Genomic DNA, 22,273 nt, shown 5'->3' on the forward strand with positions numbered 1-22,273 from the left:
GGTGAGACAACACCGGCGACAGTGATATGGGCCAAAGTTCTACTTATAGCCATAGTTGAGAATATTACTGAAAACTTAACACTGTGATAAGTAAAAAAATATTGGCATACCTCTGAGTGCCTCAGTGTTGATAAGAAGGAGAAATCAACTAGATACCCTGAACCATCTTTATGAACTCACATTGAATTCTGTGCAGATGACTGGAATACTACATGCTTAAAATTCAGGAAATGTACACAATTTAGCATTATAATTTTCAAAAACAATGTAAATCTTGTGGCCTCTCTGTTCTAGGTTGCAACTGAAAATACCGCAAAATCTCCTGTTCAATTTGTCTCTGCTGTAGAAGATCACCCAAAACCACCAGAGGACAACAGTGAAACAAAAGCCATAGAATTCGTGGCTATGAACCCGCTTCTCAAACAAGCCCAGCTAGATAGCTCTGGTATTTATATATTTATTTTTGTTTTTGTAGAGGCCACTTAAGGGTGAAGATTTCAATGTGTTTGTAGAATTGGGTCCCATTTACAGCGATTATGCAGAACCATACATACAAAGGGCTTTTTGACTTGGAATTGCTAACACTCCTGGAATCCATCATGTTCACACAGTTATTTCTCACACCTAGAAATTAATGGAGTAAGACTTTGAAAGCAGGACCAGATGTGTGTCTGTATTGAAATAAAATATGTTGCTGCAAGAATCCAGAATTCCCAGTGCAATGTTTCAGAAAGTGAGTTTAGTTCCTGGATGTTGTTCTTTGCATTTGGAATTAGACCTGGAAGCATAGATGTTGTAATGTGAAAGTGCTTTCACTGCCTGAACACCAAGCCCACAAACAAAAATTGTTACCTGAACAATATGGATCCCATTGATCTCTCCTTGACTGGTTTCACCAACATGGTGTCAGTGCTATCTGAGTTAGTAAGTATACATCAGGAAAACTAGGTAATACTGCAGGAAAATCAGTCTATACTACAGGAATTGGTTTGAATTAATAGCAGATACCTGGAATTTATCTGCTTGAGCCTCAGCTTCACTTGTATTAAATCCTACCTCATTCTAAGTTCTTCTTTGGATGATAAGAAGAAAATCTGGGGTTGTCTCTATATCAGTGCACTCATTCAGCAGGTAACAGTTTTAGGCCCTCCTCATAACATTGGCGGTGAGTGATAAAGTGGCGGAAATACCGCCAACAGGCTGGAGGTAATTACTGCCAAATTATGACCATGGCGTTGAGAACTCCCATAGACAGCCAATGTACCACATCATCGGCCAGGGCGTTAACACCACAAACGCCGGCGGCCGCCATCAACAACCGGGAGACAAAGTACCGCCGACCATATCACGACACAGTACACCACCACGATTTCTGGGGCAGAACCAATGCCATCAAAAGCCTGGCAGAAACAGAACACAGAAGACGAAAGACTCCCCTACAGAGACACAGAGAAGACCAACACCGCCATGGAACCGGAACTGCAAGTCTTCCCGATGCTCTTCTGCGCCATGCTCCACCTGGTACACCAATACCGATGACAGTGAGTGCAGCCGCCTAGCACAAAAGGGAGGGAGGGAGGAAAAGGAGAGTGACACACACGCACAACACACACCAGACGCACACACCATACACACAACCAGCTGCAGATGAAAAACAATGGTACATGACAAACGGCAGGATAATGCAAGGACAACAAGAAGGCAGTAATGAGAATGTATTGAATGGGAATAGGCACCAAATGAAACAATTGGATAAAAATGAGATATGTCCAAATTTCCACAAAGGGCCAATGCCCCCAGTCCAAAGTACAAAGGGCCCACGTGGCCACAGGGCACAGTCCAAGGCCAAACTTGTCTCCTGACATCATCTGCACAGAACTCTGCAGAGGCATCAGTTTGCAAGAGGGCAGGCACATCAGGGTGGTGGGGGAGCACCTCAGCCGAATACAGGAACAAGCCCACTGGCTGTGGAGTGGGCTCCATGCCGATTACTCTGTGCCAGGGAGTGCAAGGCCACAGTCTCTGGAGTGGGTGACTTTCCCACTGGTTCTGGAGTGGACTCCATGCCCATTTCTCTGTGCTGGGGAGTGCAAGGCCACAGTCTCTGGAGTGGCTGACTTTTCCACTGGTTCTGGAGAGGGCTCTATGCCCATTTCTCTGTGCTGGGAAGTGCAAGGTCACAGTCTCTCATGTGGGTGACTTGGCCACTGGTTCTGGAGGGGGCTGCTTGTACAGCAGTCCCAGGATGGTGGCCTACATGCCCTCTGCTGAAGATGAGGTCTGCACTGTCTCATCTGAAGGTGAGGGCTGCACCGTGTCAGCAGGTGAAGGGGGCTCCTGGGTAGCATCTGCTGGAGGTGAGGGCTGCACTGTCTCAGCAGGTGAAGGTGCAGCCTCTGCAGGAGGAGTGGGCAGCACTGTCTAACCTGGAGGTGAGGTCTCCGTGACCACTGGTGGTGGTGCCACCCTGCCAGCCTCTGCTGGAGGCGAGGGCTACACTGTGTCAGCAGGTGAAGGTGCCTCCTGGGCAGCCTCTGCTGGAGGTGAGGGCTGCACTGTCTCAGAAGTGGAGGAGCAGCCTCTGCAGGAGGAGTGGGCTTCTTCCCCTTCATGACAGGAGTTGCAGAAGCCGAGGACTTCTTCCCCTTCATGGCAGGAGGTGCGTCCTCCTTCCCTTTCATGGCAGGAGTCGAGGGCTTCTTCCCCTTCATGGCAGGAGTCAAGGGCTTCTTCCCCTTCATGGCAGGAGGTGCGGCCTCCTTTCCCTTCATGGCAGGAGTTGAGGGCTTCTTCCCCTTCATGTCAGGGGGTGTAGGATCCTTCCCCTTCCTGGCTGGTGAAGTGGGATCCATCACTGTCTTGCCTCCACGACTAGTAGGTGCCTCCACTGTCCGCATGGACTGTTTGGCTGAGGTGCTCGGCTGGGTCGTTGGGACCCTGCTCTTACAGGCAGGACGGGGTAGCCGGGGAGGGAAGATCTCACGTTGGGCAGGGAATAGCTTTTTAGGGACCTTGGGGCGAGAAGAGGGAGGAGGAATGGGAGTGGAGTTTGAGGGAGTGGTTGTTGGAGGTGTATGTCTGCTGGACTTGGGTGCAGGTGCATGGGAAGTGTGCGTGTGTGAGGTGGATGGCTGTTGGGTTTCTGAGTGCTTGCGTTGACCTTTAGGAGGGGGGGACAGACAGGGTGGGAGAGGACACAGTGGACACGTGCATGGATGTTGTGGAGGTTTCTGCTAGTGAGGTGTATGTGCTGCCTGGTACGGTGATGCTGGTGGTGGATGTTGATGCAGTGCATGCAGGTGTGAGTGTGGACGTGACTGTGAGGGAAATGGAAGAGGAGGAGGAGGGGGAGACAGTGGAGGCAGTGGATGTGTTTGTGTGTGCTACTGTCTGGTGTTTGCTTGAGTGCTTGTGGGCTCAAGTTGCCTATGTTTGACTGTGCTACTCTTGTGTGATGTCTTGTGTGCATGCTCGTCTATATGTGTGCATGGAGTGGGTTGGGGTTGAGGAGACTGGGACTGGGAAGTAGTAGTTGGAGGGGGGACAGTAGGACAGGGACAATGGCTGCCATCAGAGAGGAGGCCAGAGCCTGAATCGATCTCTGTTGGGCTGCCAATCCACTGTGGATGCCCTCCAGGAATGCATTACGTTGCTGCATCTGGGATGCCAGCCCCTGGATGGCATTCACAAGGGTTGACTGCACTACAGAGATGGATCTCAGGCAGTCAAAAGCCTCCTCACTCAGGGCTTACTGGGGCAGGGCATGAGGTGCCTGGGGCGAAGGAGATGCCACCCTCCTGCGTGAGCGGGCACGGGCAACTCACTGAGGGGCTACTGGAAGAGCGGTGCTGGTATGGGGTGCCGGCTGTACTTGCAGCTTGGGTGGTCACAGAGGTGTCTGCCACCACCATGGAGCTTCTATCGGAGGAGGTATCTGAGTCAATGTTGTCACCTCCTGTCTTTGCCGTGGTGCTCCCCTCGCCCTCCGTCCCACTAGTTCCCTCGCCGTCAGTTGACTTTGCCTCCTGGGTCCTGTGGGATGCAGCCCCCTCTGTCACCGGTGCCCCTGCTCCTCCGCCAGATTATGCTAATGCACACATGGACAGGATGAGAGAAGAAAAAAAGGGGAGAGAGAGAAAGGGAGCACTAGGTCAATTACTACACCAACACCACAGAAGGCATATACAGTACACACAGGGATCAGGATTTAGCACTATGCATTGCACTGTCAAACAATTGGCTAGATGCCACAGCAAGATGAGGGCCAACCACTGCCAACTGCACCCCTCCTGGGACCCACTAAGCCCTGTCTGACATGGAATGCAACCTAGCTAGGTTACTTTCTTTTCCCTTTCAGCCATTACCCTGGAGCTGGATCACGCTGCAATGTCTGGCCTGGCATTAAGGGGCACTCACTAACAGACACCCACCACCCGGATCCGTTGCAACCTACAAATTATTGTTGTAATGGCCACTGTACTCACCCCCTCGTGGCTGCTCTGATGCCCTCAAGCGGCCATCCTGCTCTGGGTAGGCCACCGCCAGTATCCGGGCCATCAGGGGGGTCAGGTTGTAACGGGCACCCCTTACTTGTTGGGAGGCTATCCCCAGCTGAGCCTCTGCGGTCTTCCGTGCCCAGGTCCTCCCATCGTTTCTGACAGTGGGTGCTCTGCCTGCCATAGACCCCCAGGGTCCGCACGTCCTTGGCGATGGCACGCCATAATCCCTTGTTTTGATGGACGCTGACCTGCAGAGGCGATACAGACGGGAGGACATCATTACACATACAATCCAGCCTGTCACACATATGGCCCACCAATCCCGTTTCCATCACCATTTGCACACACATTGCCGGCACACACCATGTACACCACCACCTGACACCCCTCCGATGGCACAATGCTTGCACACACATCTCCATGCATCCCACATGCATCGTGCCCAAGGTGTACTCACCTGTTGGTCTGAAGGCCCATACAGCAGTCCATCCTGGGGTAGGACCCCATCCACCAATCGCTCCAACTCCTCCGAAGTGAAGGCAGAGGCCCTTTCCCCGGTCACATGGGCCATGGTAGGTTCCAGACACAGGTTACAGCAGCACACACAGTGTAGGTGTTCTCCTGTTTCTCCTGTTGAAGGTCAATAGAAAATGCCAGTCACGTCCGCAGCGGTGTACACCGTCACCGCCGGCGCAGATCCCCATTGGCCACTGTACTCCATAGAGCCCCATATTATCCAATGAGGAATTGCACGGCGGTGCAAGACTGCCTTCCGCCACGACGCCCAACATCGGCGGAGTTACCTCACTTCCACCTATCCCTACATACAGGACAGGCAGTCGTAATTTCATGGTGGTGGACAACGATCAGATTAACCTTTACTGCGTCACTGCCTAGATTTGCACATACCTTGCCATTCCTATTGTCCCATCACATAAATGCAACCTGTACACTGAGGTGATAGTTCCATTGTTCAAATTGTAACAGCCTACTCACTCTTGTGTCCCTGAGATACGTACTGCTGCGGATGAATGGAAGGAGAAGACGAACCCCCATGTACAGACGCCTTGTGGACTTGGCTACACTGCAGGACAGGCACATTATACTGACTTATAGACTAGACAAGGCCACAATCACAGAGCTGTGTGCCCAATTGGAGCCTCACCTGATATCAGCTATCCGTCATCCCACTGGGATCCCCCCTCTTGTGCAAGTACTATCAGTGCTCCATTTCCTGGCAACTGGTTATTTCCAAGTGACAGTGGGCTCGGCAGCTGGAATGTCACAGCCAATGTTATCAAACGTGCTGGCAAGGGTTTTGTCTGCCCTGGTGAAACACATGTGCAGCTACATTGCTTTTCCCCGGGTGGAAGATCAGCCATTGTAAAGGCAGGATTCTATGCAATGGGGCATATCTCCAATATTATTGGGACGATTGAAGGTACACATATTGCGTTTGTCCCCCCCTCCCAGAATGAACAGGTGTTCAGGAATCGTAAGAGTTTCCACTCACTGAATGTGCAAATGGTGTGCCTGGAGGACCAGTACATCTCCCACGTCACTGTCAAGTATCCTGGGTCGGTGCAAGACGCCTTTGTCCTGACGAATAGCAGCATCCCAAATGTGATGGCCCAACTACAGAGGCACAGGGTGTGGCTAATAGGGGAGCCAGAGCGCCCACCCACTGTATGTCAGTGTATGCCTTCAGGTGTTCTCCCCATAGGATTGTGTAAGGCTAACTGTTGTACCTCAGTACTTGCAGGTGACTCTGGCTACCCATACCTATTGTGGTTCCTGACCCCTGCGAGAAATGCCAGTACAGGGGCTGAGGACCTTTATAATGAGGCACATAGGCGAACCAGAAGAATAGTCGAGCAGACCTTCGGCCTCCTGAAGGCCAGGTTCAGGTGCCTCCATCTGACAGGTGGATCCCTGTGCCACTCACCCGCAGAGGTCTGCCAGATAGTAGTGGCATGCTGCATGTTGCACAACCTGGCCCTCAGATGACATGTGCCTTTTCTGCAGGAGGAGGGGACTGGAGATGACCCTGTAGCAGGAGTGGACCCTGAGGACAGTGAGGATAAGGAGGCAGAGGATGAGGACAACAGAACATCAGTTATACGTCAATACTTCCAATGACACACAGGTGAGACAGGGGAACTGACCATTACTCTGACTATTGATTTATCTGTGTGGCTGTAGCATGATGACATTCACCACCTTTGCAACTCAACTTACTGTCACCTACGGCTTCTCATTTTCCAGATGTTGGTGATATGACAACAATGTCCTGATGTGATCACTACAGACAGTTACATGTCACCAGAAAGACCGTCACCCATGCACTCATCATCAGCAGGCTAGACTACGGAAACGCCCTCTACGGTGACACCACAGTCAAGCTTCAGCAGAAACTCCAGAGGATCCAGAACGCAGCCGCACGCCTCATCTTGAACCTCCCACGCCATGAACACATCTCCGCCCACCTCAGATCCCTTCACTGGCTTCCTATAGACAAAAGGGTCATCTTAAAAGTCCTCATCCACGCACACAAATCCCTCCACAACACTGGACCAGCCTACTTCAACGAAAGAGTGAACTTCCACATTCCCACCCGCCACCTCCGCTCCGCCGACCTTGCCCTCGCCACAGTCCCCCGCATCCAACGCACCACCTCTGGAGGCAGATCCTTCTCCTACCTCGCCCCCAAAACCTGGAACTCCCTCCCCACCAACCTCCGCAAGACCCAGGACCTCCTGTCTTTCAAAAAACACCTCAAGACATGGACGCAACATTTCACCTGGTTCCTGGTCCAACATTTGACCGTGAAGGAGCCTGCTAGGAGTTCCAGGCAATTGATATGCATATTCCTTTCTTGTGACGACCATAGTCCTCCAGTGGTAAATGGCCCACAGGTCGTCCCCCATCCGGAGCCACTGGCATCAGACTCAATAATCAGATCGGGGGAGGACCCAAAAATCACCTAACCGTTCCAGGCCTCCTTGCGGGCGAGCCACAATTAGATCTCTACCATCGCCTCCTGTTATAGCAGGACCTTCTGAGAACACTTGAGACCCTGCCTGAGATGAACTGCTTTGACGCGTTTCAGGGCCCGGTAGTGTAATGGACCGGGGAAAATGGCCTGAATGGAGGAGGCCAGTAGGCTGACAATCCTGGTGATCTGCCAAAGGGAAGTGGACTTTTGGCCACTATCCTGAGCAGCTCTTGCCCTGATCTTGGTGACCTTCTTCGAGGAAAGGCTCAAGGTGGCCTCGACCGAGTCCTCCGTAGAAATACCAGAGACTGCGTCGGGGTAAGAACCAACTTTTGCCTGTTGATCAGGAATCCCAGTGACACTGGCCCATCTGAAAGATGTCTTTGAGGTATACTATGAGGCAAAGGCCTCGGGCCCTGTGAAATTCCACCACTGGTTGCGTCACCTTGGTGAAGCACCAGGGTGCGTAGGAGAGACCGAATGGGAGTGAGGTAAACTCGAACGTCCGATCCCTCCACTGGAACTGTCGGAAGCGGCGGTGGAGAGGTAAAATTGGGATCGACAGGTAAGCGTTGTTCAGATGCAGACTCACCATCCAATTATTGGGTTACAGAATAGCTCTGAGAAGATGGATCCCCTTCATCTTGAAGTGCTGGTAGACCAACCACTTGTTGAAGTCTTTCAGATTGATCACCGGGCAGTGCTCCCCGTCACGTTTTGCCACCAGAAAAATATTGCTGATAAAACCCCTCGGTGGGGGGTTGACTCTCCAATCGCCCTTTTGTGCACGAGATACGCTACCTCTGCGTCTACCAGAGCCATATCTTCAGCCAAAAAAACTAAATGGGGTGTAAACCTGCGTTGCGAGGGTGTGTCGAAGAACTCTAATTGAAATCCCTGCACTGTTTGGAGCATCCACGCATCAGAGGTAAGGTGTCGCTAATTGGGCAGAAACCTCCCTAATCTGCCTCCCAAATAATGGTGGGAAATGAAGGGAACACTCACCTTGGGAAGGGGAGGCCCCTCCGCCTCTGTACCCGATCTGGGCTCCTCTGTGCTTTGGGTAGAGTCTGGTCCGATAGAAAGACCCGAATCTGGCGGCGTCTTGGTACTGTCCTCTCTTTATGGTGGCGCCCCTGCCGGAGGATTGCCGTGTTGCGCGGCAAGTAGAGCACCCCCTTCCTCCGCCAGCCCCGGGTGAAAACCCGAGGGTTAAAGATGAGTTTGCGGTGAAAGTCTGGACAAACTTCCCCAGTTCCCGAACAAAGGGAACACCAAGGAGACCAGACCCCCTCGGGCCACAGGTCCCACCTCTGAGGTAGGGAGATCCCCAGCTTGGGATCGATCTTAATTAGCAATGAGCAGCGTCTTTCTGTTGAGAGGACACTTGGCATTGCCCAAAAATATCAGGGCTCTCTGGGCCCAGCCAGACAAGACATCAGGGGAGATGAGCGAACTGGAGGCTTTTGCATCCTGTGCCATGTCTAAAATACGGATGAGGGCCCTGCAACATCCAAGAGTTTGTCCTGGCAGGCCCACCATGACCGGTTGATACCCTTCTTGGGGTACCACACAAATGTACCCAAAAAGGTTTCCATGCGCTCATCAATAACTGGTGTCATAGCTACTTTGTCAGGGAGGGAGGGCCGGGGACACTCCGCATGAAGGCAGTTGCAGACTTCTGTATCGCTCGGTTTCCGCAGCCGCCCACGACATACGTCACCACCTTGTCAGCTGGAACCCACTCCATCGAGTGGGGGTGGAGGAGGAGGTCCAGCATTTCAGTAGGCCCCTGAGATTGATTGTCCTCCTGGGTGTCATGGGCTTGGGAGGACGGTAGCCAGGGGCAAGGCCCTGTGTCCTTGTCACCGTCCGAGGACAAGGAGTCTGAGTCTGGGGGAGGCGGGGAGTCTGGGGTTTGTGGAGGGGGCGTCTGGGACTGTAGAGTCGTTGGGGGTGCTTCGTCGGGGCTCGTCAAGAGAGAGTTGGCCATAAAAGCTTTCTTTAGCCTGTCAAAGGCGTCCGTATCAATGCTGGGTTCGGGGGCCCTCTTACATTTATGGTTTGGGAGTGTAGGAGGGGTGTGGTGCCCTGGATGTAGAGGGTGCGAAGAGCCTAGGAGTTCTTCCCACCCGAGGGGGGTCTGGCGCAGTCACCTTTAGTGAACTGCATGATCTTCTGCTCCAGAGGGGCCACCGCCTCCTTCACAGCCTCTCAAATCGCGACGTCCATATTTTACAGATTTCCCCATCGAGGGGAAGGTATGTCACCTTCTCCTCCTCCATATGTGTATCTTCCCTTTCACTCATCCTGGCAGTGAAGGGTTTAACAAGAGTTAATGTGGGTTAATATGGACCCCACAGAGCGGGGTCACTGTACTTTGGCTCAGGGAAACTGAGTTCATTAGAGGGTATGCAGAGGTGGGGGTCTCCCAGCAACAAATGCACCTTACATGCTGATAGGGCTACAGGCCCTGACACCAACTCACCTGTATTTTCTTGAGAGTAGAACCCGCCTCGGCCGGTGTCAACAAACGCACAAGCGTCCGCTCGCATGTAGGTAGCAAAAATAACAATACAGACCATGAACAGGGCGTTTTGCTCCAGGCGGGTGGGGCACTGAGTGCGCACACAGCGGGGAATAACACAGGAGCTCGGCTGGCCATGCTGGTCTGTTTTGAATTACGCATGTACGCTGGTTCGCAATCTGAGAGAGACTCAAGTTCCTCTTTGTCAGGCGGTGCCCTCTAGAAGCCGGAGGATCTCACCGCCGTGCCTCTGATGCGCCAAAGCGCAGAAGCGATGCGGCCGTGGAGGAGTGACGAGCGTTCCTGTGGCCATACTCAGTGCTTTAAATGGGCCGGTACTCACAGGTACTGAGTACCGGCACTTCTTATTTTTTTCACTCTGAGTACCGGCACTTCTCTGCTACCAAGCAGAGTACCGGTACCCATGAAAGGTAGGCTCATTAGCGGCTAATGCTGGTGAGCACTAGGCTCTCAGAGTTCAACCCGCCTCTGACAGCAAAGGTGCTTCTGTTGCCCTAAACTGACCCCGCTGAGCTATTCAGTGGGGATTATGTGCCTAATGTCTGGGTATTTACGATCACGCTGTGTTTGACAGAACAGGGTCCATTCAGGCCCTGTGCTGACAATCACATTTACGCACTTGTGTGCTTTTGTGTAAACACAGGAATTGAGGCAGCCCGCTCACAGTGACAACTAAGAAAGACATGGGAGGAAAGTTTAAAATGGCTTTGATCCAACCTGAGGGGGTTATTCTAACTTTGGAGGAGGTGTTAATCCGTCCCAAAAGTGACGGAAAAGTGACGGATTTACCACCAGCCGTATTACGAGTCCATTATATCCTATGGAACTCGTAATACGGCTGGTGGTATATCCGTCACTTTACCGTCACTTTTGGGACGGATTAACACTCCTCCAAAGTTAGAATAACCCCCTGAGTCTCTTGAACGAGGGTCTGCTTATGTATGTGTGTTTGCCTGCTGGTATGTGTGTGTCTTTGTGTGAGAGAAAAGCGAATGAAAGAGAGAGAATCGGGGCACTTTAAGGAGGACTGTGTGGAATGCTTTGGGTGTGCGCCTCTGGTTGTTTCTTTCTGTGTGTGCACGTTCAAGAATATATAGTATTGTGCAAAATAGGGTGACCACCCGTCCGTTAATTTCACGGACTGTCTGTAATTTCGCCCTGCCATCCGTTGTCCGTGATGAAAGGCTTAATGGACGGCATTTGTCCGTAATTTTAGCCTTTCACCAAATGGACAAGGGAAGGTAGAGTGAAATTACGGGCCGATTAGTTTCCCCAGCAGGTTTCAAAGGCAGGGAGTCTCCTGTGCTCTCAGGGAGGGAGGGGCAGACAGATAAGAATCAGACCCTCTTGCTAGGGTGTCTCCTTACCTAAAGACATGCAAATGTGCATAACTGGTAAATCTGCAAATGCAAAGGGGCTTGAAAACCTGCATTGACTTTGCTAAAAGGAGTCACTTGAAGTTTTCTGGTGGCAAAGATATTTCTTTTAGAGAGGTATTGTAATGGTGTTCCAAGGTGAGCTGTGGAGTGTGTGGTTTTAATGGAGTGTTATAACATTTTTTAGTACTAGGTATAAACTATATATTATTCAAATCTGTATTTGAGAAGCGCTTTTTTTTATTTAACCATGTATTTGCACATTTTGTAACAGCTTTTATTATGATGTAATTGTATTTTTCACAGTTCTTTCAGTGACCTCAGTACCTCATACTACTAACAAACATTGGCAAAGCCAACAGGTCTCGTCTACGAAAGAGTTATTGCCTTTGCTAATGTGTTTTAGCCATTAGCCATGTTATACACCAGAGTAGCTGCTGTTCAGCATGGCTTAAGGTTAGTGGCATAGTTGTGTGGAGTGGAGTAGAGTGGCATAGGAGCAGTGGCGTAGAGCCCAGTGGTGCAAAGTACAGTGCAGTGGGGTACAGTGCAGTTGTTTAGAGTGCGTTAGCGCAGAGTGCAGTGGTTTAGAGTGCAGTGGCATGGAATGGTGTGGGACAGAGTAGAGTGGCATAGAGTGCAGTGGAGTAGAGTGGCATACAATAGAGTGGCAGAGAGAGCAGTAGTGTAGAGTGGTACAGTGGCATAGATTGCAGAGTAGACTTGCGTTTCAGGGAGTGCAGTGGCGTAGTGTAGAGTGGTGCAGAGTAGAGTATAGTGCTGTAGAGTGGAGTGCAGTGGCATAGAATGCAGTGGCATAGAATGCAGTAGTACATAGTAGATTGGTGTATAGTACAGTGGTGGAGAGTGCAACGCTGTAGAGTAGAGTGTCAGTGCAGTGATGTAGAGTGGCACAGAGTGGCGTAGAGTACAGTGGTACAGAGTAGAGGACAGTGGAGTACAGTGCATTTGTTTAGAGTGCATTGGCGCAGAGTGCAGTGGCATAGAGTGGCATGGGGTAGAGTTACATAGAGTGCAGTGAAGTAGCAGAGACTGCAGTAATGCAGAGTGGTGCAGTGTCAGAGTGCAGAGTAGACTCATGTGGCATAGAGTGCAGTGGTGTAGAGTGGTGCAGAGAGGAGTATTGTAGAGTGGTGTAGAGTAGAGTATAGTGCCTAGCGTTCAGTGGCATAGAGTAGAGTGGTGTAGAGTGCAGAGTTGCAGAGTAGAGTGTCAGTGCAGTGGTGTAGAGTGGTATAGAGAACAGTGGCATAGAGTACAGTGGTTCAGAATAAAGGGCAGTGGCACACAGTGCAGTTGTTTAGAGTGCACTGGTGTAGAGTGCAGTTGTCTAGAGTGGCATTGGGCAGGGTAGAGTGGCATAGAGTGCAGTAGAATAGAGTGTATTGATGCAGAATGCACTAGTACAGAGCAGAGTGGTGTAGAGTATAGTGGCAACCAGTGCAGTGTGCGGGTGGGAAGGCTTAGCAAAGGTAGTGCAGGAGCATAGGGTTTCTTCGGGTCAGTGAGTTTACAGGTTCTGGCAGGGCAAGAGAAAGCTGTGCATGATAACCCCAGATGGTGATCCATGGAATGGTCAGTAGGAAACAATGAGCAGTGTATTAAGCCTTCCTTAAAAGTATTTACTGGTAAACCCCAACTAATGCAGGGAGGTGGGCAGAAAGCCAGCGAGCCACCCATTGGACCTGTGCAGCTGAATAATAGCATTCTAAGTCCAGAAGACCTAATCCACCCGCAGTCACAGGTAACTTTAGAGTGGAAAGAGCTACCCAATGGCACTGCAGCAACCAAATCAGATGTATGGCCTGTCTGAAGAAGGAATGAAGGACGAGCAGGGGAAGGTTTGCAAAATAATACTTTCATTGGGGTAGCACACCATCTTCGCTAGTGCCACATGGCCCACTAAAGAAAGCAGAAAAGAAGACCAAAAAGCAAACTGGGCTTGGAGGGACCATTCACTCTGCCGAGATTTTCATCCTGGAAATCAGTGTAAGAATAGTAGATCTTAATCACTAGATATCAAAAGGTAACTGGTTCCTAGTTCAATCTGAGATCTAATTGTATATAAAGGGGAAAACAGTGCCATATGTTTAAGAAACACAAACTACATTTTAAAATTTGTACATTTTGTTTGTAAAATTTACATCCCAAATATTTTGAAGATTCTATGTCTACTTGACACTTAAGGATAACCCAGATCTCTAGTTTGGCTTTTGCTCAATTTCAAAACCATTTAAAGACATGGACAAAGCAGGCAATTGCCTTGCACAACCTTGCAAGGGGTTTGCCCCCTGCTGACCCTTCACAAGCACTAACAGCGGACCATTGCACCAGAAGAGTTTGCCAAGGTGGATGGGTGTTGCTTGTTCAACCACTTGACAGTGCCTCTTCTGTTTCGCTCCTGTGTGCAGAGACAACTCCACAGGTACCCAATACCTTCGAATAGTCTTGGTGGACCATTCTTGTCTGATTTTCGGAATTGTCCCACCTTGTTCTTCTCTTCTTTATTTATCCAGTTCTTAGCAACAATGCTTTGAATTACTTGCTGAGGATCTCCCATTGATCTCAATTTCATCCTCCTCTTTTATTATCTTTGATTGGTAGTCCAGGCTCCCATTTCTGAGATAAATGTAGAGTCCCAGAAATATACTCTAGTGCAGTGAGACTACAGACAAGTTATAGGTGCCTCACATCCTGACATGAGGTGTGAGACTGTCGTCCACACCATCTGCCCTGCCTCTTTAAAAAACATTTAGGTTGAAAGTCCATGGGCGGTTGGGGTAAGCCAGATGTTTTTGTTCAATTTGTTTAAATTAGCATAAGGTTAATTCCCTTAATGTTTCTTAAACTGTTTGCCAGGGGTTTCAAAATGTTCAGAAACATAATCAAAATGTTGCTGTTACTTTCTCTTCAAGAAAGATCGGGTAGATTTGGGTAGGGGTGATGGCCTTGCCGCAGTACTGAAGGGCATTAATTTACTACTGAACAAGGACGTAATGTGACACCTGAATGTAGCATACCAGGAGGCAATCACAAAAAGACCACAGTGAATACATAGTGCTATGTTAAAAAAAGAGTAAATAAATGCACTGACAACATAGTGAGGCATGGCCTCTCTTGCGTGTATCTGTAGAACTGATGTTTGTTCTTGAATTTTTGTCCTGAATTTTGACCCTTTGTCCTGAATTTTTGTCCTGAATTTTGACCCTTTGTCCTGAATTTTTTACAGTCCTGTCCAGAATTTGCCTCAATCCCAGGTGGTCACCCTAGTGCAAAACGACAGCAAATATGTATGCCAGTAAGATAAATAGTGTTGTGTTTCGCTTACATTTCGTTTAACGAGTTAACTTGTTTTGTTTATTCAAACACATTTCTTATGGGCCTTGGCATGTGCTGCAACTGGTATATAAGTCAAAGTATCCCATGTCTTGCTCTTAGCCCCGCCTCTAGCCCCACCCACCACACTACTAGTATGTTAATGAGTACCTGCACTTATTTTTTCCCATTTAAAGCACTGGCCATACTGATCTGAAAGGGAAACGGAAATTAAAATCAGCACAGTGCAAAACGCAAATTCACATGAAAGAAATAAGAGGCTCAGGCCAGACACTTAGCTCAGCTGCTGGGAGCAGCGAAGAAAGAGGAAGGACAACAGAGACAGAGGGCTTTATTGAGGTGAAGGACTGTTATTGGCATTATAAATGTTACTGTTTTGTTTCCCAAGTGCTGATGGGAAATGAAGTTTATTGTTTTTTCTGGCTTGGCTGTTGTTAATAATAAAGAACGGAAAGAACAGTGTAATCCTCGCCTCCGGTCCACATTTTGTGGCTTAACGTCACGTTGTAAATATGGGCCACTCCGATGCAGTTTTGTGTTGCAGAGGGGCATGCAATGGGTGTGGCTGTGGGTGTTCCACCACAACACCCATTGCTTTTGACACTGCCCCAGATTTACAAGGAATCGTAAATCTGAAGCAGTGCCAAAAACAAATGCCACCCCAGGGTTAGCATGGCGCAACGAGGAGAAATACTTTTATTTCTCCACATTTTCGCTTTTTCTATGTGTGCTTATAATGTCTATAATGACGATTTGCTACTTTTATGTGTGCTGCATTCTGCAGCACACATAGAAGTGCCAAATTGCCATTGTAGATTGTCCCTTCCTGCACACAATCATTCCCTTCAACGCAGACACCTTTTCCCTATGGTGCAAGGATGGCTGCGTTGGCAGTTAAATTTTGGGTCAGCGCTAGGGGAAACACAGGGATGTGACGTATTTTTGTACATACGTAGCATCCATGTATTTCATAACTGCGCCAAATTCCATGTAAATATGCCCCTTAGTGCTTGCCGCAACACTCAGAGGTGCTCTTGTGAGTCAGCATACAGGAGCTAGAACGTATTGTCACTGTCACACAGGAAAGAGCACTCCATATAAGAGTTTGAATTGGGGTAAAAGGAGAGATTTGGAAATGGGCAGGGTAGGGGAAAGGGCAAGGAAAGGACTTGGAAAAAGGTAATAAAATCAAGAGTGAAGAAATAACAGGCATTAATGAGAATTATTCAATACAAGGAATAGAAATAGAAATTTTATATATTCATGTGCTTTTATATATTCACATTGTGAGGCTAGGAAATCATGGTACATTAAAATAGCATTATATAGTGTAAAATGATAGTGTAAAATGGCCATAGACCTGAAACAAAATTGTACACTTAGGATCACATACATCTCATTTGAAAGCACACAAACTTCAGCCAATGAGGTGGAAGCTTAAACTCTCCTAATTCCTCCTGAGGCTACTGTAGCTCATATTTCTATCACACCTTGTGTGAGGGTGTCCCCTGACAGAGCTTTGATCTAAGAAGTTTGTTACTTTCTTGATTTACCCTGGTTTTGAACCAGCCATACCTTCAACACTGTAGTGCAGTGAAATGTTTTTAACCCCTTCGCTGCCAGGCCTTTTCCCCCTCCTGAGCCGAGCCTTTTTTTGGCTATTTGGGGCAGTTTGCGCTTAGGCCCTCATAACTTGCGTCCTTTTTTTCCAACATCCTAGGGATTCTAGAGGTACCCAGACTTTGTGGGTTCCCCAGAAGGAGGCCAAGAAATTAGCCAAAATACAGTGAAAATTTCGTTTTTTTCAAAAACATGGGAAAAAGGGGCTGCAGAAGAAGGCCTGTGGTTTTTTCCCTGAAATGGCATCAACAAAGGGTTTGCGGTGCTAAAATCACCAGCTTCCCTGCTTTCAGAAACAGGCAGACTTGAATCAGAAAACCCAATTTTTCAACACAATTTTGGCATTTTACTGGGACATACCCCATTTTTACGTTTTTTTGTGCTTTCAGCCTCCTTCTAGTCAGTGACAGAAATGGGCATGAAACCAATGCTGGATCCCAGATACATTTCTGAAAAGTAGACAAAATTCTGAATTCAGCAAGGGGTAATTTGTGTAGATCCTACAAGGTTTTCCTACAGAAAATAACAACTGGAAAAAAAAATTGAAATTGAGGTGAAAAAATCTGCAATTTGTCTCTACGTTTTACTCTGTAACTTTTTCCTGCAATGTCAGATCTTTGAAAGCAATATACCGTTACGTCTGCTGGACTCTTCTGGTTGTGGGGTTATATAGGGCTTGTAGGTTCATCAAGAACTCTAGGTACCCAGAGCCAATAAATGACCTGCACCCTGCAGTTGGTTTTCATTCTATACCGGGTATACAGTAATTAATTTGCTGAACTTATAAAGAGTACAAAATAACTATCAAGAAAACCTTTGTATTTCCAAAATGGGCACAAGATAAGGTGTTGAGGAGCAGTGGTTATTTGCACATCTCTGAATTCCAGGATGCCCATACTAGCATGTGAATTACAGGGCATTTCTCAAATAGACGTCTTTTTTACACACTCTCTTATATTTGGAAGGAAACAATGTAGAGAAAGACAAGGGGCAATAACACTTGTTTTGCTATTATATGTTCCCCCAAGTCTCCCGATAAAAATGATACCTCACTTGTGTGGGTAGGCCTAGCGCCCGCGACAGCAAATGCCCCAAAACACAACGTGGACACATCCCATTTTTTGACAGAAAACAGAGGTGTTTTTTGCCAAGTGCCTACCTGTAGATTTTGGCCCCTAGCTCAGCCGGCACCCAGGGAAACCTACCAAACCTGCGCATTTTGGAAAACTAGAGACCTAGGGGAATCCAAGATGGGGTGACTTGTGGGGCTCTGACCAGGTTCTTTTACCCAGGATCCTTTGCAAACCTAAAAATTTGGCTAAAAAAACACATTTTCCTCACATTTCGGTGACAGAAAGTTCTGGAATCTGAGAGGAGCCAAAAATGTCCTTCCACCCAGCGTTCCCCTAAGTCTCCCGATAAAAATGGTACCTCACTTGTGCGGGTAGGCCTAGCGCCCACGAAAGGAAATGGCCCAAAACACAACTTGGACACATCCCATTTTTTTTTACAGAAAACAGAGGTGTTTTTTGCAAAGTGCCTACCTGTAGATTTTGGCCCCTAGCTCAGCCGGCACCTAGGGAAACCTGCCAAATCTGTACATTACTCAAAACTAGAGACCTAGGGGAATCCAAGATGGGGTGACTTGTGGGGCTCTGACCAGGTTCTGTTACCAAGAATCCTTTGCAAACCTCAAAATGTGGCTAAAAAAACACATTTTCCTCACATTTCGGTGACAGAAAGTTCTGGAATCTGAGAGGAGCCACAAATTTCCTTCCACCCAGCGTTCCCTCAAGTCTCCCGATAAAAATGGTACCTCACTTGTGTGGGTAGGCCTAGCGACCACGAAAGGAAATGGCCCAAAACACAACATGGACCCATCACATTTTTTCACAGAAAACAGTGCCTACCTGTGGATTTTGGCCTCTAGCTCAGCTGGCACCTAGGGAAACCTAGCAAACCAGCACATTTCTGAAAACTAGACGCCTAGGGGAATCCAAGATGGGGTGAATTGTGGGGCTCTGACCAGGTTCTGTTACCAAGAATCCTTTGCAAACCTCAAAATGTGGCTAAAAAAACACCTTTTCCTCTCATTTCGGTGACCGAAAGTTCTGGAATCTGAGAGGAGCCACAAATGTCCTTCCACCCAGCGTTCCCCCAAGTCTCCCAATAAAAATGGTACCTCACTTGTGTGGGTGGGCCTAGCACCCGCGAAAGGAAAGGGCCCAAAACACAACATGGACACATCACATTTTTTCACAGAAAACAGAGGTGTTTTTTGCAAAGTGCCTACCTATGGATTTTGGCCTCTAGCTCAGCCGGCCCCAGGGGGGGCAGAAATGCTGCCCCCCCCCCCCCTCCCCCCCCCCCCCAGGGAGCGACCCTTGCCTACGGGGTTGCTCCCCTTGCGTGACGGCGCAAAAAAAAAAAAAGATCCCCAGTGCCTAGTGGTTTCTGCCCCCCCTTGGGGCAGATTCACCTAAAATCGGCCGATTTGCCCCCAAGGGGGGCAGAAATGGTCTAAATACAATTTGCCCCTCCAGGGGAGCGACCCCTGCCTAAGGGGTCGCTCCCCATCTCTAAAAAAACAAACAAACAAAAACACAAACAAAAAATTTGCCCTGGCGCCTAGAGGTTTCTGCCCCCCCGGCAGAAATGGCCTAAAATAAATGTGCCCCCCCCCCCGGGGACCGACCCTTGCCTACAGGGTCGCTCTCTTTGCGTGACGGTGCAAAAAAAAAAGATCCTTGGTGCCTAGTGGTTTCTGCCCCCCTTGGGGGCAGATTGACCTAAAATCGGCCGATCTGCCCCCAAAGCAGGCAGAAATGGCCTAAATACAATTTGCCCCTCCAGGGGAGCGACCCTTGCCTAAGGGGTCGCTCCCCATCTCTAAAAAAACAACAACAAAAAAATTGCCCTGGCGCCTAGAGGTTTCTGCCCCCCCAGGGTGCAGATCGGCCTAATAATAAGCTTTGCATTTCTCTTCCGATCATCACGCTGGAAGCTGAGCTTCCAGCGCGAAGGAGGAGGCATTGTGACAATCAGCGTGCGCTCGCACGCTGACGTCACGGGGGTGAGGGGGGGTCGGGGGTGGAAGGGGAAGGGCTTCCCCTTCCATCCCTGACTTGGGGGGGGGGTGTGGGGGGGAACCCCACAGAGGGAGCGCCAGCGCTTTCTCTGGGCTGGGTGCCCAGGACTTAATGGTTACGTCCTGGGCACAGCAGCACTGTGCCGCAGGACGTAACCATTACGTCCTCGGCACAGTACCGGTTAAGGAAGATTGTATAACATTCTGGGCCAGGGAGATATATTTGCTTGGCTGCCATTTGTTAACAATTGTCACCATGGCTGACAGAGGCAAGAAATCTCTTTTCAAGGCTTATTCTTCCTGTGGTTTTCAGATATTTACACCGATGATCCTCAATTTAAATGTATTTATTGCCTTCATCCAAATCATAAAGCTTACATAAAGTGACATTTTTAGAATTTTTTCAGCTAAGGGCAAGACCAGCCGACCGCCAAAGCCATGGGGAGGACATAATTCTGGTGACACCTCCCCCCCCACCCTATTCCAGTGTTCCTGACCGGCAGGAACATTGTAATAGAGGGTTCACGCCGGTCAGTCCCTTTAAGGGAGCCGAGTCTTATACCGTAGCACAGAGGGGGCTGACCAGCACCCTTGGAATGCGCACTGTCTGCAACTCAGACAGTGCGCATTCCGATGGTGCTGGGCAGGGAGGCCCCTGCACTGCCCATGCCGTGGGCATGGTCAGTGCAGGGGCCCCCCTGTGGCCCTCAGCATGGCTTTCTGACAGCCTTTTCATGGCTGGGTCCCCGCCATGAAAAGGGTGGCAGAAAGTGGGGTTATAATCAGCCATGTGGTGCTGAGTTCAGCATCACCATGGCTGGTTACATGCCCGACCGCCGTCACCCCATCAGGATCTTTGATCCTGCCGGGGACGGCGGTCTTTAGGCAGGTCCGCCTGCCAAAGTTGTAATTGGGCGTTTGGACGCCACACTCGTAATGATGCCCTAAGACTCTTTAGGGCAGAGAAAGTAGGTTGGCATTATAGCTGATGGCTTAAGAGAATTTTCCTCCTTCTAAAGTCGATGTCCCCTCTTCAGGGGAAGATTCCGTGAAAAGTGTTCCTCCAAGCACTTCCATGGAGGCAGCGCAAAAATAAGGCATATTCATTTTGCTGAATTTGATTTGTTGGGAACAGCGCTTGCAGCCACTCCTTCCATCACTAAGTAAGGCATCAAAAGCATCAGAATCCACTGAGGATCAACCTCTGAAGAAGCAATCTACAAAATTTCAAGCCTCATCATTGATGAAGCTTCTGAAAGCAACATCTTCGTCTATGAGACCGTCAATGACGAAACGATCAGCTTTGACAACTCCGTCAACGCCGATCCCAACTACATCGACTCTGTCGACACAGATCCCATTGACGATGGATCCTGCTCCATCAACTGCAATTTTGCTGCATATGGTGATCACTACGCTGTTTACAACAGCACTGTCAATAGTGGAGACCATGCCATCAACGACATTGGAACCATCAACAACCATACAGTTGACAACCATTACAGTTGTGGTACCCCGGCTTTAACCATTGAAGGTATCAACATTGCCATCATTTCAGATTTTGCAATCTGATCAAGAATAGGATCTATGTTTTGCAAATTGCATATAGTGCAACACAACTGAATGTGAAGTATGACCCGGATTTTAGAGAGGACGTAGAGGAAAATTACTTTTATTCAGTCTGTGATTTCCAACAGGTTTATACTCCTCATACTTTAAGATAAGCACTGCTTAGACAACAAAGACAGGCTGAAGTTGTTGAGGTTTCAGTGGCTTTTTTTTATCTGTTGCAGCAAATGATGGAAACTTTTCATAAGTTATTGCCACAACTGCCACCTACCAATCCATAACAGGTTTATCTGTTACCAGATAATCCTACTCCAAAGTAGCCACTACTACCTCCTCCGCCACCTCCAAGAGAATCACCTAAAATGGTTCAAAGACCACTGGTCCCACCAACGCCTGAAGATATGGCCAATGATGACACCAGTCAATCTGTATATTCAGATGTAGATGAGGAAGAAGGGGAACTTCCTCAAAATGATGGAGGGCAGGGTAATAAAACAGATGGTATCCTGATCCAGGGAGAAGGAGATGACACACCTGTTCTACAAGATCAGATGATATTTCCAGATTTCATTCTCTTTTGGAAAGAGCTGCAAAGAAGTTTAACCTTCCAATAAAGTCCACAGATCAACAATGTTTCCTTTATGACTTTAAAGAGCAACCTTGGAAGCCTATCAGAGCAATACCAGTGTTAGATTTTATTTGGTCAGAAGGTCTCAAGTTAATGAAGACTCTGGCTATGGTTAATGTGGCTTCAGAGTTGGCTCCAGTTTGTCTCACGGGACATACTAAGCCAGATTCAGTTATCTCCTTAGTGGTTCAAAGAAGATCTAAAAATCCACCTACACCATCCTCTGGCCTGTGCCTAAACTAAAATAGACAAGTTCATGGTGCTATCCAGTGAGACCTTGAAAGGTGCTGGGGACGGAGGCCCTTCCCAACATTGCCCTGACGCTATGGATGACAATGTCATCCTGCAGGTGATTCAGGCCTTGAGGACGACACTTGAGGCCAAGATTGATGAAGAGGGGTTTGTGGCTCTACTCCGTCAGGACCTCTGCAATGTAGAGGACTAGGTCTCTGGAGCAGAAGGTTGCATTTCTGACCTGAAGGATACTATGCACAGGCTCAAGACTAAGGTGGCGCGCCTGCTGAGCACATCCTGGATCCTACAGGAGCATTTGGAGGATGCTGAAAGTCGCTCTAGGTGGAGCAACCAACGAT

At 48.8% G+C, this 22,273-nt stretch overlaps 1 protein-coding gene across 2 annotated transcripts in view; it reads left to right on the plus strand.

Annotated features, from left to right (window-relative positions):
• LRRC43 (leucine rich repeat containing 43) overlaps positions 1-22,273 on the plus strand; it is a 227,860-nt gene that overhangs the window by 122,789 nt on the left and 82,798 nt on the right. For both annotated transcript variants that reach the window (XM_069214927.1, XM_069214928.1), the window contains exon 7: positions 295-445. In XM_069214927.1, the coding sequence (XP_069071028.1) occupies positions 295-445 (151 nt within the window). The remainder of the gene's footprint in view (positions 1-294; positions 446-22,273) is intronic.

This window comes from Pleurodeles waltl, chromosome 11 (genome assembly GCF_031143425.1).
Source record: "Pleurodeles waltl isolate 20211129_DDA chromosome 11, aPleWal1.hap1.20221129, whole genome shotgun sequence".
In the NCBI taxonomy this organism is placed as follows: domain Eukaryota; kingdom Metazoa; phylum Chordata; class Amphibia; order Caudata; family Salamandridae; genus Pleurodeles; species Pleurodeles waltl.